Source organism: Rattus rattus, chromosome X (assembly GCF_011064425.1).
Source record: "Rattus rattus isolate New Zealand chromosome X, Rrattus_CSIRO_v1, whole genome shotgun sequence".
Taxonomy (NCBI): Eukaryota; Metazoa; Chordata; class Mammalia; order Rodentia; family Muridae; genus Rattus; species Rattus rattus.
The window spans coordinates 103,735,025-103,754,861 of NC_046172.1; the positions used below are offsets into that span (position 1 = coordinate 103,735,025).

General features: G+C 45.7%; 1 protein-coding gene and 1 pseudogene across 1 annotated transcript; one reads left to right on the forward strand and one right to left on the reverse strand.

Annotated features, from left to right (window-relative positions):
- Positions 1 to 211: 211 nt before the first annotated feature.
- On the reverse strand, positions 212 to 1,227 carry LOC116888126 (annotated as a pseudogene).
- Positions 1,228 to 16,116: 14,889 nt separating this feature from the next.
- Positions 16,117 to 18,220, forward strand: LOC116889285 (rhox homeobox family member 2-like). The gene is made up of 4 exons (XM_032890420.1): positions 16,117 to 16,200; positions 16,385 to 16,844; positions 17,469 to 17,514; positions 17,987 to 18,220. Exons 1-4 carry the CDS (start codon positions 16,119 to 16,121, stop codon positions 18,080 to 18,082), a joined length of 684 nt encoding a protein of 227 aa, XP_032746311.1. The 5' UTR covers positions 16,117 to 16,118; the 3' UTR covers positions 18,083 to 18,220.
- Positions 18,221 to 19,837: the final 1,617 nt, after the last annotated feature.

The following is a 19,837-nucleotide window of genomic DNA, read 5'->3' on the forward strand; positions in this document are numbered from 1 at the left end:
TTAAAAACATTTTTAAAAAACTGGAATAATTCATCTCACCAATTAATCAAAAACCTAAGATTAAAAATTCTACATTATATTTTCATTTGTATTTAAAAATACACTAGAAATTCCGTATAGGCCCATGATCAAGCTTATTTTTGACGTACATTTCTTCGGTTTTGAAGACACGGTTTGTCTGACAAGACCTTTCACAAGCTGAACACCAAGATCAGGAAAGTCCAGTAGCTTTCGCTGGTGCTGCTGCCGATGACGCAAGTCGCTTCCTTGCTGCTGGATCTGGGTGCCTGTCATTTCCCTTTATCACCTGAACAGTTTTCCGACCATAGTGATACTAACTGTATGCTGATGCAGTTGTAGGGAATGCTGTACAACACCATAGTATCTGAAGATAAATGCTGTCCGCATAATTGAAAACTGCAGCTGCCAGAGAAGCTGCCACCAAAATTAACTGGACTGCTGTATTGACCTTGCTGATGAATGTTGGTTTTAACTTAGCGTTGGTAGAGCAAGGATTGAACTACTTAGCTAGTGTCCGCGGTGTTGGCAGAGTTCGGTATCTGACATAAAACACAACAGCGATCAACAATACGTCTCTTGAAATTATCATGTAAGTGAGTGGGACTGAAATAAGATCTGCATAGGTCAAGCTAATATATAAGATGCTGATAAAAACTTTATCAGCAAGTAGATCAAGAGCACTCCCCAAAGCTGATTTTTGATTGGCCCGGTTTCGAGCAATAAATCCATCCAACAAATCCGTTAGCCCGGCTAAAGCAAAAACACGTAGTGCAGCATTAAAATCTTCTTCAAGAATCAGATAGATAGCCCAACACCGTGGCCAGGCCAATTCTCATCATTGACAACAAATTTGGGATTGTCCATGGATTTTCATACGAGCTGGTGGCGCGCGCCCTGACGCGCCTGGCACTGAGGACCTGCGCAGTGGCACCTCCTCCAATGATGGGCTCTGCACCTCCTCCAAAGGCGGGCTCTCGGGGCTGACTTCCCCGCGCCTGAGCAGTGGGTCCGCGGGCTGGCGCTGGGCAGCCACAAGGCGAACGCAGCCGTTCGCAGCCGCCAGCGCTCTGCCAGGCAGCCCAGGCAGCAGGTCACGGGTGGCAGCAGGGCCCTGCGGAAGCCGCCCCGGCCGAGCCGTGCCCCGGGAGGCCAGACGGCCACGCGAAGGGACCCCCAGGCGCCGCATACCACGCGCCAAGCCAACATGGCCTTGCAGCCTCCTCGAGAACTCAGAAGCCCCTGGCACCAGCCGCCAGCTTCTCTATAGAAATAGAGCAGTTGCAAGGCCTTATGGATACCTCCATACTAATTTCCACACACTGGCCCAGCATACACTTCTTAGCTTCGTCAATCTTATCTAGTTTCAGTGGCCGTATACATATGGGGTGGGGCAGGCTCTGAATGGCCATTCCTTCATTCTCTCCTCCAAACATTGTCTCCATATCCCCTCCTGTGAATATTTTGTTCCCTCTTCTAAGAAGGAGTGAAGCATTAGAGCTTTTGGGCTAATATCCACTTATCAGTGAGTGCATACCATGCATGGTTTTTTGTGATTGGGTTACCTCACTCAGGAAGATATTTTGTTTAAAATTTCATGAAGTCATTGCTTTAATAGCTGAGTAGTACTCCATTGGGTAGATGTGCCACATTTTCTGTATCCATTCCTCTGTTGAAGGACATCTGGGTTCTTTCCAGCTCCTGGCTATTAGAAATAAGGTTGCTATGAACATAGTGGAGCATGTGTCCTTGTTGTATGTTGGAGCAACTTTTTGGTTTATACCCAGGAGTGATATAGCTGGGTCCTCAAGTAGTACAGTGTCCAATTTTCTGAGGGTCCTCCAGACTGATTTCCTGCTTAAGGCAGAGTGGTTGTACCAGCTTGCAATCCCACCAACTATAGAGGAGTGCTCCTCTTTCTCCACATCCTTGCCAGCATCTGTTGTCATCTGAGGTTTTGATCTTAGCCATTCTCACTGGTGTGAGGTGGAATCTCAGAGTTGTTTTGATTTGCATTCCCCTGATGACTAAAGATGTTGAACATTTCTTTCTGTGCTTCTCAGCCATTCAATATCCCTCAGCTGTGAATTCTTTGTTTAGCTCTGAACCCCATTTTTTAATAGGGTTATTTGTCTCCCTGAGGTCTAACTTCTTGAGTTCTTTGTATATTTTGGATATAAGGCCTCTATCTGTTGTAGGATTGGTAAAGATCTTTTCCCAATCTGTTGGTTGCCGTTTTGTCCTAACCACAGTGTCCTTTGCCTTACAGAAGCTTTGCAGTTTTATGAGGTCCCATTTGTAGATTCTTGATCTTAGAGCATAAGCCATTGGTGTTTTGTTCAGGAAATTTTCTCCAGTGCCCATGTGTTCCAGATACTTCCCTAGTTTTTCTTCTATTAGTTTGAGTGTATCTGGTTTGATGTGGAGGTCCTTGATCCACTTGGACTTAAGCTTTGTACAGGGTGATAGGCATGGATCGATCTGCATTCTTCTATATGCTGACCTCCAGTTGAACCAGCACCATTTGTTGGGTCTTTGTGTGGTTTAGGTATAAATGTAATTGTGCCTTCATATAAGGAATTGGGTAGTGTTCCATCTGTTTCTATTTTGTGGAATAGTGAGGTCTTCTATGCACTAACCCCATCTTGTCCTGGGATCTTTTCGGTTGGGAGACTTTTAATAACTGCTTCTATTTCTTTAGGAGTTATGGGATTGTTTAAATGGTTTATCTGATCCTGATTTAACTTTGATACCTGGTATTTGTCTAGAAAATTGTCCATTGCTTTCCTTCACAGAAAAAGAACGTTTTTATTAAAATTATTGCAAAAGGCAGATCAGATCAGGAGCAGGGCTGGGACACATAATGGCCGCCATCCCAGAAGAACAAGGGAAGATGGAGTGTCTTAATCTTTATGGTCAGTGTTAACCTTTCTCCTGCCTCCAGGCTCTCTGCCTTCACCTTTCCTAGGACTTCTCTGGTCAGTTTCCTCTCCTGTTACCTCTCTACCTGGTTCCTGCTGAGGGGGTCTTGGGAGAAGGGTGATGGGGGCAGGGTTAGTAGGTCATAAAGAGCATGAAGAGGAACACTTGGGTCTGGCAGAAGTAATAGTTAAATGTCTATCTTATGCATTTAAGAAACAATGTTTTAGTGACTCTGTCTGGGACAAAATGGGGAATCAGAACCTTAAATGGTGGAAAGAGAGAGAGAAGCTAGATGCTTGTTTCTAGTGCTCCCGGGAGGGGAAACCTCCTTCAGCAGGAGCAGGAAGTATGGAACTCTGGCCTGATGTTGAAGCCTTGCCTAAGGCACTGCCGGAAACACCCTGCTATCAAAAATTCCAGGTTCCTTCTTCCTCATTGCTGACTTCACAATGAAGGTGATGTGTCAAAGACGGCCCTTTGCTTGTAAGCCTGAAAATGAGAGTACATTTTAGACTTCTGTATTTTCCTAACAAAACGAACACTTATCAAGAGTAGCAAAAGGGCATCAAGAGGCAGTTTCCTATCTGTGGTCAGATGTCTGTATACTATGATGTGGTAGCGGGACAGTATCAAGGACTTGGGGCCCCTCATAATCTAGACATGTCACTTAAAACTGGAAAAACTATCAAAAGCTTTAAAACGGTAGAGGAGAGGCAATGTCTCAGCTGACTCTCTACCCTGACCCATAGCTGGACCTCGCCGTGGGTGAATCCCAGGCACATGACCATAGTCATTCCTCGTGCCTTCTTTCCTGTGGCTCTGAAGATGAAGCCCAGTGTCACACTAGGAAGCCATCTACCACTGAACAATACCAATTGTCCCATTGAGTATTTGAATCTCGAGAAAGCAGCTGCTACACCCATAGCTTCAGGCCTCAATCTGAACGCCTGGCTGTTTTTCTTCACGGTGATTATCATTCAACAGGCTAAGCCGGCCCCTTTCCCCTGTGACTTCAAGCACAGCTTAATCACAGGCACTCCATATGGCATTGGTAACATAGAAGAATCCAATGCTCATGGTTCTACCAGATGAGTCTCAGGCCACATTTTCTAGGTGGTCATGAGGGATCCCTAGGGAACCATCCTTGTACCCACCACTCTAATAATACTTTCTGAGACTGAACACAAGTGCAAAGAGGTAAGAGCCAGGAACCAGGGGTCAGGGGTCAGGGGCCAGGACCAGGAGCCAGGAATCAGGAGGAACTTTAGGTCACAAAGCTCCATCAATGGTGGCCTGTAGGGACACACTGATGAAACACATAAATTCATATACAGAATTCATGCATGTGCATTTATACATTTCCATTCAACAATTGGGTTCAGCTTGCATACATTCTCACAATTACATACTTAGACACACACATTCATACTTACATATGCATATGGAGCAAAAGAACTCACTCATTCTAGATAAAAAATGAGCTCCAATCTTCAGTGCATAGCAAAAGAAAAAAGCTTATACCTTTTTAATGCTAAATGAATTAAACCCAAGTTTGTAAGAAGAAACTTTGTTCCTTTAATAAGACTAAGTCTGCCTTGTTATTAAGAAAGGATCTGTTCTGTCCCATGTTCAAGAGAAGCCTGCCTGCTTCTTCTGATCTCTCTGCAGTTTCTTTTTTCCCATTTTCCTCTGCACTCTGCATTCTGCACATTGCTCTTAGTATTTTATGTTTCCTATAGTTTCTAAGTTATTCTACTCTGCATCCCCCTTCTAATCTTGCTCTCTCCTCCTGCTCTGATGTCCCAATAATGCTCTCACTCTCAATGCCTTTTCTCCCAAAGCTATACCTATACTTCTAAGTTCTTCTTGAGTTCAGTTCTGCCTAAATGTGTTCTCTCTAAAGACTTCTCAGCTCAGTTTCCTGACTATTGTCCTTGTCTTCCAAGCTTATACATCTTTCAGAATACATGGTCACATGGTAAAAAGTTCATCACTTTCACTCATGAAAATCAAATCATAAATTGAAATAGAATTTTACAACAGAGAATTTTTGCATGCATATCCATTAGGAGTAATTATCTGGCTAAACATTCTAGCAAAGTGCAGAGAGTATATTTTTTCTAAGGACCTTAGCTCTATGATGATGGCTGGGTTTCTAGTACCAGGCATAATTTCCCTCCTGTTGAGTAGGCCTTAGGTCAAATTAAACAGCTGGTGATTACCATCAACATGTAAGTGCCCTTTATTGCACTTTTTTACGTATATCGTGCTGTGGGTAATTGTTGTTGAAAATGAGGAGGGCTGTTAAATTGCTTCCCTCCAATGGCACCTTGCATAGTATTTTATGGAACTATGGAAACTAGACTATAGAAAAGAGGCTTTCAGGTCAGATCCAGTTTGAACCATTTGATCCTATGCCCTAAGTGTGCAGTGTCTTCAGCAACAGGGTACCACCCTCAACCTCTTCGAGGCAACTAAGGGTTGCATCAGTAGCCCATATTATTTGGGGAGTCACCTTTATTATTATCCTGTTGAACCATTTGAAAAGGTATTTCTAATGCATGGTATCAGGAGTTTTGTTAGTGTGTGACTTCTGTGGAGAGCAATGCCAACGCAAATGGCTTAACATTTTTTTTTCTGGCCCACTAACTCCAATTAGTGCTGCCCATGTTTGTATGAATGTGGAGCCATCCACTGAAGTATGGGACTCCTTTTAGTGGCTAACCCTCAAAGAAGAATGGCGTTCCCTCCCCCAGCACCCAGCAACTGCCAATAGGTTCTTGATAAAGGGTGAGATCTGAAGATCCCTGCCCTGATCTATGTTAGCATGTTGGCTGGCTTGTCTGTAGGCAGCTCCAGCTGCCATGTATCATGAGTTCAATAACCATCTTATGTCCAGAAGACTTAATTCCACGGCCCTGCTCTCCATCCTCCAGCTCTTCCGTTCTGTTCATTTCCACATCCAGGATGTTCCTTAAGCCTTGGTGGGCTGTGGGAGGAATTGCAACAGGGGGCTTAATTGGGACTCAGCACTAAGTCTCCTATTCTTAGCACCTTGACTCCTTATGTATCTCCCCAAAGATGGCTGCCCACTGCACAAAGAAGCGTCTCTGAGTAGAGAGCAGCCCAGGTCTATGGGTATAAACCTAAATATTTAGAAAGTGGTTTGACAGAACAACTGTTTAATAGCAACAGCAAGTTCTGATGCCATCTGAGAGTACAGAAATTGGCTCATTTTCTCTGTGCACACCTTTAGTCCCTGCATTCAGGAGGCAAATGCAGTCAGATCTCTGAATTTGAGGCCAGCCAGGTCTACAGAGTGAGTTCCAGGACAGTGACAGCTACACGGAGAAACCCTGTCTCAAAAACATAAAAGTCGGGGTTGGGGATTTAGCTCAGTGGTAGAGCGCTTGCCTAGGAAGCGCAAGGCCCTGGGTTCGGTCCCCAGCTCCGAAAAAAAAGAACCAAAAAAAAAAAAAACATAAAAGTCAGGAAAGACATGTCTGGAAATCTTGCCATCTCAACAGAGCCACAATATGATACCTGGAAACTGGGGTCCTCTCTTTGGATTTCTTAGTCTCATTAGTAAAAGAACAAGTTTAAAAGCAGACACAAATGTAAATTAATGGAAATCATAGACTTAAATAGAAGCTGGAGGACAATTTATTTCAAAAAGAAAAACTCATCCTAGGCAAGCTACAAACCCCACAGCTGCCTGCAAGGGAAGACCTGGGGTAGAGAAGAAAAGGAACAAAGGCCACGCTGCTTGAGGTGAGACTTCGTGAAGGTCAGCCACCTGGACAGACACAAGGCAGACACAAGGTGGGGAGGGGAGCTTTAGACAAAGAGGAAACTCATGGCATCAGCTAGGGAGTTTGAAAGCATCTTTAGGCTCTGGCCAGCATCCAAAAGGAAAAAGACAATGGGAAAGAAAAAGAAATTGTTAGGCCTTTCTGGTGCCATGCCTCAAGGTGTCAAGGTGTCATGGCTTCTGGGAACTGTACTAAGGGACAGGAACTCTGGAAAGAAAAAAGTATATTGTCTTAAGGTGAACCCACCTTCAGAGGGTTGACCTTCTAGCCAGGAGTCTGACTAGCCCCACAGGAGTAGTACTTATAGAAGGAGACAAGGGCGTGTCTCCGCCTAGAGGTAGGTCCCATTCTCCCCACTCTGAGGAGATAACACTGAGATCATTTAGGAGGTGACATAAAATTGCAGAACAGCTGTGATCCCATTTTTACCACTAACGTCTAGAGGTCAAGTTTTTGTTCACAAGAATGGATTAATGTTTGGATTGATGTTTGAAGTTCTCTTTCTCAGTAGATGGCCTCCAAGAAGAAGTGCTCACTTAGGAAGGGATAAGAAACCAAAGCTCCTTTTTGGCATTCCTGATTTGAGAAGCAAGAGCATTTTAAAAACTGTTATTTTTAGAATTTCTACCCTAATCCCTGTCCAATCTGTTTACTGTCTGCAGCATCATTTTTCCCTCAGAAGAGGTAACCCAACTGTCATTTAGGCAGCCTGAGCAACAACCAAATATATCTTCCCAGATCAGGGTGCAGTAGTTGAATGTGACTGTTGAAGTACCTCTCTGGGTGAGCCTATCTGGAGGACCCCAAAAGTGCATCAGTAATTCCATTTGTATAACAGCCACGAAAGGAGATACTTGACAAGCATCTAGCTAGAGATGTAGGGGAGAAGTAAAGCCAAGAGCTACTAGTATTAAAAATCTTAAGCAGACAACCAGAAGATGCCAGAATGGCATGTTTCCAAAATATTTAAATCAAAGTCTGTTAAGGTCTCTTGATGGATTCACGAAAGCATCCATCCTTTGGGTCCCTCCTTCCTCACTTTATTTTCCTTTGACATCCATACTAGATCTGTGAGTGATAAACCCAGAATCTGCTTCCAAGAACTTGATAGCTGTCTTGAATCACGTAATGGCTAGTCCTGGTTGTCAATTTGACTATATCTGAAATGAACTACAATCCAAAATTGGAGGGCTCACCTGTGATCCAGATCTTGAGGCAGAGAGAGACAAGTTTCTGGCCTGGATCTTGGCATGGAGATGATCTTGAAGCCCAGTGGCTATGAAAAGCTTAGGCACAGGGGATTAAGGCAAGGAGATCTCTGAGTTCAAGGTCAACCTGAGACAAAGCAAGTCCCAGATACAGAGTAGTGGTACACATCTTTAATCTGGGCCACCCCTTCTGCTGGAGACTTACATGAGGACATTGGGAAAAGGCACATTCACTCCCCTCCACCTACTTGCACCCAGTTGCCAGCACATCTGTTAGAACCTACTTCTGCAGAAGACCAGCTGAAACAATTAGCCTCGTGGGACTGAGCAACTACTAGATCCTTGGACTTCCAATTCACTGCTGACCATTGTCTGGAGTTGGACTGCAGACTGTAAGTCATCATAACAAATCCCCTTACTATATAGAGACTATCCCTAAGTATTGAGACTCTAGAGAACCATGACTAGTACAAATCACCATGTGATGCCTCTCCCAGATGGCTTCTAGAGATGAAGAAAGAGAAGAAATTTAATCCTTTTTTAAAACTTTTTAGGTTAAAACAATAATGGGTCTGCCTTTCCTGGCTATAGATAAGGACCGAAGTGCTGAACTGAGCCAAGGTCATAATGCCCTATATCAGGGGAACATTTCTTTAATAAAATGAAAGTCACTGTGAGAAAGAATTGTCAAACTATCATTCCATATGGTTAATTAAGACTGATGTCTGAGGAAGGAAGTCCGTGGACTCTAAAAGAAACATAGCACTCATTTCTGCTTTCCTAATGTGTGTTTAAGAGCATTCAGGCATGCAGGTGGAGACAATGAACCATTTTTAATTGTCAAAGCCAGTTTAGAAACTGGTCCTCAGGAGTTCACTAGCTTCCTTTTACCAATTGTTCCATCTATGTGAAGATAAGGGGGGGAAAGCCTTGCCAAGCCATGCCTTTGCTTGACCATATGGATGAAATTATTTCCTCTGGGTCCATTCCCCTCTATGCACTTTGGTTAGAGTCCACACAGTTCAGTTTCCATGGCTTCCCTGATAAAAAGAACCAGTGACCCAGTGACTCACAAGGACATTTGGGAGCTTTCCACTGTCTTCTGGGACAAGGTTGGGCTTGGAGGTCAAGGGGTATAATATTGTCCCTTTTAATCCCTCTGACTACATTAGTCTAGGTCTCCAAGTATGGTTATTGAATACCAAGAATGTCCACTACGTCAGTCTCATACTGGGTAGTATTTACAGAAAGTCTGAAAAGAAAACAATTTTAAATAAACCTTGATTAGACACATTTCTTGAAAGTTCATTTGTCTTTATGTGTGTGGGTGTTTTGCTTGCAGGAATGCTAAGGCACCATATGTATGTCTCTTACTCATGGAGGCCAGCAGAGGGCATCAGTTCCTCTGGAATTCAAGTTACAGAAGGTTGTCCTGCTTGAAACTGTAAATGGACCCCAGGTCTTCTGGAAGAGCAGCCAGTGCTCTTAACCAGATCTTTGCTTTTAAAGCCAATACTTTTTACCAAGTGCAATAGTTTAAAACTTTTGCCAAATGTAATAACTTAAGAGAACTCCATTGATTTAAGTAAAGATTTGATAGCAATATATTGAACTTTTATTTACAACTGTTAATAATATATATCACCTTTAAGTCTCATCATTTATACTCAGATATTTTATGGTTTTAGGGGTTTTTTTTCATCTTGGAAAAACACCCAACCATCTTAACCTTTGTACAGAAACCTTATCTTATTAAAACCCCATACTTTTACTTCCTTCTGCGCGTGTGTGACTGGGTGTATGTGTGTTTTCTCACAGAACTCCTGAGTTAGAAAAAGGTCAAACGTTTTAATAAGATCCTTGGAACACAGGGTTGGGGATTTGGCTCAGTGGTAGAGCACTTGCCTAGCAAGCGCAAGGCCCTGGGTTCAGTCCCCAGCTCTGAAAAAAAAGAAAAGAAAAAAAAAAGATCCTTGGAACACTATCAAAATGTCCTTGAAATGAGGGAGTACTCCATACAAACAAGAAAGGGCTGAAAAGAGACCACATCTAGAGCCCAAAACCCAAGTTAACCCTGCAATGGCTGTGCATCTAAACAGTCGAGTAGAACATTTATTTTCTCTCACTCCAGTCCCTTCCGGAAATATATCAAATATTCCTCATAAAACCTGATAAAAAGAACCTTTGGCTCCTATACTCTCTGTACTCCTCATCAAAGACAGGGGGATTCCTTTTTTTTTTTTTTTTCTTTTTTTGGTCCTGTTTTCCCATCCATGTAATATTAGCCATCTTGTTGTTGTTTAGTCTGAATATCATTTTTATACTGTTTTTGTTACCCCCTCAAAACAAAAGTCCCGTCCAGCAGGACAGTCAACGAGGGTCCGGAGGGTACCTGGAAGAGAATGGAGGACAAGAGACACGAAGAAGGACGCCAAGACAAGAGTCTTAACAAGGCGACAAGTTTAATGCTTGCAGGTTCTGGTTATGTACAGTAGCAAGGCAGGGGGAGGAGGACGTCTTCAGGGGGCGGGAGACCTTGATGTGCTAGCCAATAGGGTAGTTGGCTCACTCCTGCGAGATGTTGGCCTAGGTCTTGTAGGAAGTTGGCCCCTAGCAGAAGGTCACAATTCGTGGTTCTATAGGAAATTGGCTTTCAGCAAAAGGTCACAAGCCCTGGGTCTGTAGGGGTCTGTAGGAAGCTGACTCTTTTGCGAGGTCACGAGCCCTCGGTCTGTAAGATTAGGTCCCAACAAAAGGTAGGAGCTTCCGCTTAGCAAACCTGTTGGAGCACCAGATTTGTATCAACACTTCTGGCAAGCCTTGCTACTGAGCAACGCTGACCACCAGCTCAATGTTGGGGTCTCAGGCAAGTCGGCTCCCCACATAGGGTGACTGAGGAGATGGCTCAGGGCTTAAAAGCACTGGCCGCTCTTCTAGAGGACCCAGGTTCAATTCCTAGCTACATGGAGGCTCACGGCGATCCTTAACTCCAGCTCCAGGAGATCTGGTGCCCTCTTCTGGCCAGGTGGTGTTTTGCAGTCTGATCCCCTAGCTCGAGCTCCAAGTGGTTTGGCCCTGTATTTTGCAGTTTACAGTCTGCCATACCATACCTTTGGTTTTGTGTGAATATGAGAAGCTAGTACAGAGGAGCAGCAGGTACGTACTAGAACATCATCAACTTGATGCTAACAACATCGGCAGGAATTAACTGAAAAAAGCCCTGTTAAAACTTTCTTACTGGAGTTACTGGTCAAGATACCTTCACTCGGGAAGAAAGCCTCTATGACGTGTGTGTGGACGAGCACTTCGTTAGCTGTACCCGCTACAAGCATCAGATAAAAGAAAAATCAGCCAGTTTTAGTGGCAATGTGAGTGTGGGGGATCTTGGCTCCCCTGTGGCTTAAACCTCCAATATTCTCCTCAAACATTCCAATGTTCCCTCTACACCCCTTTGCAACATATATTTCCAGGCAAAGTCATAGAGCTGGGTAATTTGTTTAAAAATCTGTATTTGTTCAGTTTGGCTGCCCACAGCCTGACTTACCTCTCTTGGCTCTCAGAAGAAAAATGAGAGATGAATTAAGTCTGGTCAAGAGTCCCTTTCATTCACACTCATAGGGGAAAATTCCTGTAAGTGGGGAAGGAGCAGAGTAGTGACTAGTCAGTAGTATGTCTCCAAAGGAAAGGGGAACTAGATCCCCTGAGGACTGAGAGATAGGAGGTATGGACAGAGGGCCTGTGGGAAGCACAGAATTCTCGGCAGAGGGCTTAAATAAAAGAAAAGCTGAACATACAAGTTTTGAATCCATTTTCCTGACCTCCTACAAGACAGGTCTCACTCCTGTGCCAGGCAGTGGTAGCATACACGTTTAATCTCAGCACTTAGAAGGCAGAAGCAGTAGGATTCCTGAGTTCAAGGCCAGCCTGGTATACAGAGTGAGTTTCAGGACAGCCAGGACTACATGGAGAAACTGTGTCTTAAGAAACAAAAGAAAATAAACAAACAAACAAGCAAACAAACAAATCCTGCTGCCCTGGGCAGGATTCTCCATCATTTAAGGGATATTCCAACCACAGCCGAGCTGAATCTAGAATATGAAATCCTTTCCCCCTGGGTTGTGTGGGTCTAATTCATTCGTCTTTTAGGAGGGAGGATAGCAGAATGCCAGCAGACATCCTAGATCAACTTGAGATTAAAACCAACAGTTCCAGTAGAAGTTAAGGAACTACCTTCTCACTGTCAGCCCTCTGCCTGGAGGGGTGTCTGTGATCCAGTATGGGAGCTCTCCTCAAAAAATGGTTCCCAGGTATTGAGACTAACCCATGCTTTCCCATGGCCTGTAGTCACTCTCAGATACTTCTGCTTATACTTAAGATAGTTCTGGCATCTTTGTTCTTCATTCCTCACGAGAGCTAACAGTGTCATTCTCTCATGCAAGGGAAGATGTTTGTTGTCCCTACCTCCAGTAGGCAACTCACTTTTTAAAATGATGGCTGCCTAGAAGAACATGTCCCTGATTCTTTTCCATTCATAACCCACACAGCTTTCTTACTACAAGATACAGCTAACAGAAAAGGTGAACTGAGGCCCAGATGAGACGTCTCGAATGATGCTGTCTATGAGGGAGGCCTCACTTTCTCTGCCAAGAGGGTAGGTATAGAATAAGGGGCTAGAGGGAACAGACAATCCTTGTTAAGAAAATGAAATAGAATAATTATTTGTGGATGAATTGGGGGGCTGTAATGGGAAGGTTAAGTTAGAAAGGGCAAAGAAGAGGGGCTGTGGGAGAGAATACGAGGACAGACAGCTAGAGTTAAGAAGCATATAAGGGGTACTAAAATATGTGCACGTTGTGAAGGCACCACAACAGAACCTTCAGTAGAGGTGAAGTATACATGGGTTCCCAAAAAAGAGTCCTGACAACAGGTACTTGGACAGGAACCCTGCTGTGGGACTGACAATAAAATTAAGACTCCCTTAGATAGAGCAACCCATGGTGATGCTGGAGAGCAAAAGTGTGCCACATGCAATTACAGCAAGTGACAAGCGAAATGGGAAGCTTCCTGAGCCTATTATGAGCCAAGACTTGACTCTTCATCCTGCACCCAGTGACCAAGTGGGAGTCATCCCTGTCCCTTGTGACTCCATTCACCCCAATCCTTCCATGACCCATGTAAAAAAAAGCCAGAGTGGGATCATGAACTGCCTTCCACTACATGGGCCTTAGCAATCTTAATTCCCATGGCAAGCGACATCTTCCAGCAGGCTATGAGGCCTTGGGGTGGGGGATAAGCCTTATCACTCTTTCCCCAGGCTCCCCAACATATAGGCATCACACCTTGTAGACTCTGACTAGAGAGTGGGACCACAAGCTAGGTTGTCATGAGTTGAAAGAGATATTCATATGCTCCAATATGATACTCTGTTGCCAGAATAAGAGAATACCTGACTGAAAGTACTGGCATTACACACACACACACACACACACACACACACACACACACACACACACACACACACACACGTGCAGAGAAAGAGAGACAGAGACAGAGATGAGAGAGACAGATGAAGAGAGACACAGAGACAGAGACATAGCGACAAACACACACAGGTTCATTCATTTGTTTCCAACCCCTGTTCATTCGATGAGGGTTGTAATGATCCACAATCAACTGAATAATACTAAGTGCAGGGCTGGGTGCTAGTATCAGCATAGTATAGTCCTCTGAGGGTGAAACGATGCCCAGGGAAGCATGTAGAGTTGTGGGCCTCTGAGCTCTCAAATTGACCATACTTCCTCATGAGAGCAGCCATGAGGAGGCCTACTGATTATCTGCTACTTGTCCTCTCTTGTGACACCTGGATAGCATGCAGACTCTGCATCCTTGGGAATGGTGTACCTTAGTCTCCTCATGGCCTTCTAGTGACCCCAGGATCCAGTTGAATCCCTGAAGACATCTTTCTTGCAAACACCTAACTGTGACCAATCTTGGCCAAGGCCCCCATGTAAAGACTGACATTGGAGAACCGGGCTCAAGCAGGCTCCCTGTCCTGCTTTGTGGCCTTCACAGTGACTTGTTCAGGCCAACCTCTCCCTGGGGCTGTGGGCTCCTTTTGCAGTATCGCCATCATTCAACCTGCTACACAGTGGCCAGGAGAGGGCACTGTGTTATCAGATAATTCCACCGCCCACTGGACAGCACATCGGGGCTACTCAGCAAGAATGTACAATGAGCATGCTGAGTCCACCATGACTGAACCAAACCTCTGCATAACTCCTGTGCTAAGCCCAGGGAGGAAAGTGCGAGCAATAAAACATTAAGCCTGGAGTCAGTGTCCTGTGACCTCTACAGAAAGGGATGGCAAGGAACAGATTTGGGGACACTCTGAATACATGATTGCTTACCTGTTCCCTCCAAACCCTGGGAGCAGCATCTTGGAAAGTTTATCTCAGAAACCAGGGTTGATACCGATGCAGTGGCAAGGTGTCTGTTGGGAGTGAGAGCAAAGCACCCACGTTCAAATTTGCAAGTTGCTCACATATGTTGGAGAGATGCTAGGGCTACAAGGACGGTTAGAGTGAAACAGTCAAACCAGAACCACTAAAGATGACAAACAAAGATTGAGCCAGCTCAGTATGAGAGCTACAGCCTGACAAGAAGAAGAGGAACCAGGCTTGCAGCTAGTGTCAGCAGGCCAGCCAGCCCACCAAGTCCTAAAGGAAGGCACACATGGCACTCTTGTTTCCTGATGGCACCTGGCTTCTACAGCAGCAAATCATGAGAGTAAGTAGAGACCCTCTAAGCAAGCCCCTTTCCCCGTTTCTAGAAAGCCATCACAACGCTCAGAGAGGCACGGAGAAAGGGACCCACAATCAGAGCAGCTTCTTGGTAGTTGAGAGAAGAGAGAGGAGTAATAAAAGGAAACTGGAGGACCTGACATTTCAGAGGTTGCAAGGCCACTCGGTGACTAATGTTGATCAGTCAATACAAACAAAGACCACAAACAGGGCCTGGGACTGGGAGGATTGGTGCAGCCACCTAACTGCACAGGCAATAGGAGAACAGAGCTCGATCGTTTTCCTGCGTGGGCCTGACCATATGGATCGTCCAGTGTCTCAGTCTATGCCATCCCAGAGAACTAGCCCATGTCCTAACAATTACCTCAGTCATTGTCCAGGCACGGACATGGTCCGATTACAAACAAAACCCACTAGATGACAGAGCCCAGTGGCATTTTTAAATTTGGGGAACATCACCCACTCTGGGGATTTCTCACAATTTTCCTCAATTTCTCTCTTTCTTGGTAAAGCTTGTACCCAGAATTCCTTACTCCACGTGCCTTTGACCTTCATACCTGTGAGACAACAACTTCGGAGCCAGTACCCAAGGCAGATCTTTGGGACACCCCGGGTCCTTGGGTCAAATACAGCTAGGCACAGAAAGGTCTCTTCCCACGCAAACATTCCATGAGAATGAAATTGTGAACACTGGAGGGATTCGGCCCTGTTGGGAACACAGTCTCTCAGGACGATCTTGCCCTGACCTTCTGGAATATTTGGCACCACACAGGGCTATTCAGGGCAGCACGGTCAACCCAGGGAACGTAAGATCGTAGTACACGATGTGGGCCATACAAGATGGAGCCTAATTTGTACCACTTTATTAGCGGGGGTGTCCTTGGTTTGAAGGGCATTTGTGTAACTTAATAAATTTTAATTTATTTAATAATTTAATAAAATTATTCAGTAGGGCCCAGTGGCCTGCTGAGCTTGAGCATGTCTTTGTGTTATTCCCTCTGAATGGATTTGAACCTTTCGGGCTTAACCAGGACTACAAGTGTTCGCTAAGCAGCAATTTAGAACCACGCGTTCAGCACCCACACACACACTGGCTGCATTCCCTTTTTAAAGCACTCTGCTCTTCGTAGCGCTATACTGCTTCGGCTTGTGGACCTCACGGAACAAGCCCACAGCCCACAGCCACTGAGACTGTGCCGGAAGCCAGGCTAGAATGTATCTCTGGACACACTGAAATGTGGGTGAGGTGCCTTCCGGGTCAAGGATCAGGGCAGAACTATATATTCTGGCGCCGGAACTGTGCGGACACCAGGTTGGAAACTTCTTAGGGAGCAAGGTCAGATCCAGTGATTCTCGCCATGGACACTCCTCAAGACAGCTGCCAAAGTTTCCAAAAGCCTCTGAGTCTGGGAGCTGAGATGGACCCGGAGCAACAGCATGGTCAGTAAACTGGTTCTGACTGGACTTTGGTGAAATTCGGGGAGAAACGGTGGTAGAAAGAGCAGTGGACATGCACATCGGTTCGGTTACCCAGCTCTGCTTGTGGTCCCTCTCCGGGCTTTCCAGAGATCCCTGGGCCATGAGGCTAAGATCTTTATCTCTGTGTCTTCTTTCTGTCTTTCAGGTGGGAATGCAGTGGTCTCAGTGGCTGGAGAGGAAGGAGACCAATCACAGAGTTTAGTGGGCGGGCTTGTTCAGGGTGGGCTTGATCAAGGCGAACCTGCGCAGGGCCAGTCGGCTGGAGGCAACCTTCCTCAAGAAGAGCCTGCTGAGCTCAGTCTCGCCCAGGAAGCCACAGGAGTAGGAGAGGAGGGAGAGAAGAAGGAAGAAGAAATGGAAGCAAGATATGCTGGTGATGGTGCTTACGGCCCCGAGGACAACAACGTCCAGCAAGAAGGTGACCAACACCCCAATGATCAAGAGCAGCCTCAGCAAGAGGCAGCCATTCCTGAGGGCAACAGGGGCCAACAGGCTGGGAACAACCTGGCTCACCCGCGGTACAGTCGCACCAGGTTCACCCCGTCTCAGCTGCAGGATCTGGAGCGCCTGTTCCAAGAGACTCGCTACCCCAGCTTGCGAACAAGGTAAGCGGATGGGCCTGCTTGGCGCCTCATTTATAGGTAGTGAATCCTGGTCCTTTGGCCCTGTCTGATTTCATGTAGAAATCATGGCACCGGTCCTGTACTGTCCCCATGCAATTAGTACCCGCCCTGCAATTACGATCGTCTGCCTGCAATTAGGACGGTCCGCCCGCAGTTAGATCAGGGAATAGGGATATGGAAGCTATGCGGACTGGAAACAAATGTGTTTTGTTGTCCTGTTCAAGATCGGGAGATTTAGACAATGCTTGGTGTTCTAAATGACTTTCCAGACCTATGGGTGAGAAGTCTGAGGCGTGGCCGGGAACAGCAGGAGGGATTCCACCTCGGGTTACACCTCCGCCATTGCTTTTCATCCTGCATGCGCTCTTTACTGACTTTTACATTTTCACTACACCAAAGACGCACCTGTGTTTCTGGGGATACTCATAAACTTGGTCCCTGAAAGAAACCCATTGCTAAAGCTAGGTTGGAGGTTACGAAGAGTGACTGTAAGAAACACATGCGTGCTCACCAGTGTGGACCGAAATACATAAAGCCAAATAAGACCTGTCCTTACATACTTGATTTCCACCACAATGCCTAAATGTTGGAACTTTTTCCCTTTAGGAAGGATATCGCACGATGGATGGGAGTGGAGGAATGTGACGTGCAGGTAAGAATCCCAAAAAGGGTGCACACTAGGGCTGTTGCTTTCTAGAATTGTAGCAGAAGAACAAGACCCTGAGTTGCCCCCCAAGGCTGCGAGAGGAGTACACAGCCAGGCTACGTTCATGATACCAGGCCTCCATTTTCTCAGGCAGAAAATGCCGACTGAGCCCAACGAAAAGCTAAGAGGCTAAGGGCCTTTGTCTGTCCTTCGGGACAAGGGGAAAAACCTGTAGTCATTATTCTGGGAACCCAGAAGGGAAGCACCAAGCAGGAAGAGGTGCCCTTGGTCTCAAAAATATGTGTTCTGGGAGCTCAGATAAGGCCAATACATTGGAACCTCAGCAGATTGCCTCTGGCCTTCCTAAGGTTGTTGAGGGGAGGGGGCAGGGTGAAGAGTTTTTCTTACTTTTCCACAGCAAGGACCAGGAACCTGATACTGTTCAGTGTACTAAAGCATCTCTGTCTCCTGCTTATAGGATTGGTTCCGGATGAGAAGATCTCTTTTCCGCAGAAACAGCAGACTGCTGATGTTCTGTGAGCTTCCACCAATTCCTGAGAACAACCATTCTTGAAGATTTTGGAGCAGCACTTGAGTGCCACCCCTGTCCCAGAGCCACATGAGGAAGGCTTCTTCTGAGCCACCCATGATGGCCATGACGACCTTTACTTCCCTTCAATTATTTGAGCAATAAAGACGTGGATTCTAAATATGTTGGCTCCAGTGTCTTTGATGTTATTAAAATATGGGTATAAATATTTGAAGGATAGAAGTCACTCTCAGACGGGACACGTAGGCAGAGTGACAGGGAGGCCTTGGTCGATGAAGGGACACTGGCAAGGTACAATCACTGCCAATGAGGGAACAAGTTATTATAAGAGGGGAAAGGGAAATCCCCTGTGAGAGGCCAGTTTGTTTCTAGACATGGTTGTTCCCAACCACACTCCACACTTGATCTTAGCCAAAAGGCAGAGGAGTGGCCACACTCCAATAAGCTCTCTATCTCCCCCACACAGTGTTGGAAATATCCATGGGGCTATTAATACATAATAATGGTTTGATAGGCAGAAGGAATGGGACATTATATGTGCTGCCCGCCCTATCTGTGGACCTTCTCGGCACTAGCAGAGCCATGCTGGCCAGAGGTCCTGTTGCTCAAAGGCAGAGGAGAATCTGTCCATGCAGGCCAGAGGGAGGTTTCTGTCTCCTTTCTTCCATTAGGTCTCGGTGGGGAGCATATGGTCCCACCCTGACCTGCTCAGCAAATAACATGACAGATAGGCCTTCTGTCTGTATTTTGTCACTGGCCTTGAAGAACCCTTAGTACAGGAGATTTGGTGGTTTGGGGTGTGGGTGTGGTGCTTTCCTTCTCAGCAGCTCTGGGTGTATAAACAAGGATGAGCCCCTAGCAATGTTCCGGCGCAATCAGTCAGTACGGAGAACTTGTAACTCTCTGTTCAACCACATATCAAGGATCTTCCACACTGGTCCATACCTATGCCTTGTGAACAAGGAGAATGATAGAGATATCACATTTAGACCTGGGTATTAGGCAGGAGGTTTAGGGACAGATGTAAGATGGCGCCGACTTACAGGTCCCCGCCCTTCTCTCCTGATCAGCAGACTACGCTTGCAAAAGCTCAGTCTTGCAAAAAAGCCTGTTTTCTAAAGCCATGCTTTCAAAACACACACAAAGATTAGGGTTTTGAAAAAAGTCCGCTTTGCAGCTTTTGAAAATTCTAGGGTTTTGAAAAGTACAAAAAAAAAAAAAAAAAAAAAAAAGCTTTGCAAAAGCTTTTCGCAAATCCCGCACAAAAAGCCCAGGCATTTTAAAAAGCCCGCTTAGCAGCTTTTGAAAAGCCCGCACAAAAGCCAGCATTTTAAAAAGCCCGCCCAAAAGTCAGGCTTTCGAAAAGCCCACCCAAAAGCCATGCTTTGGAAAGAACTCCCCAAAGCAAGGCTTTCGAAAAGACTGCCCCAAACCAGGCTTTGGAAAAGAACGCCCAAGCGCCAGACTTCACGAAAGCCCGCGCAAAAGCCCGATTTTCCAAAAGCCCACACAAAGCACTGGAGAAAGCAAGCCCCTAGTTCCAGATTCCAACGTGGCCAGTGTACCTAAGATCCACCCACAGGGCCCCAAATTCCCTAAATAAGGCTATGACCCCAGTACCTCACCAACACATCACAACTCCCTTTTCTCTCCTTAAAGAAAGCTCTACCCCAGCCCAGCCTTGGTACTTCACAGACCCCATCCTGTAAGGTCAGGAAACCTTCCCTAGAGTTGCCCCTATAGATCTGCCTTTCACTGTGCATTGGTTCCACTCATTAG

Excerpts from the sequence above, each read along its gene's own strand:
- LOC116889285 (XM_032890420.1), top strand. The coding sequence starts at position 16,119 with ATGGACACTCCTCAAGACAGCTGCCAAAGTTTCCAAAAGCCTCTGAGT. Across the intron at positions 16,845-17,468 it reads TACCCCAGCTTGCGAACAAG|GAAGGATATCGCACGATGGA; the intron begins GTAAGCGGATGG and ends TTTTCCCTTTAG. Across the intron at positions 17,515-17,986 it reads TGGAGGAATGTGACGTGCAG|GATTGGTTCCGGATGAGAAG; the intron begins GTAAGAATCCCA and ends TCCTGCTTATAG.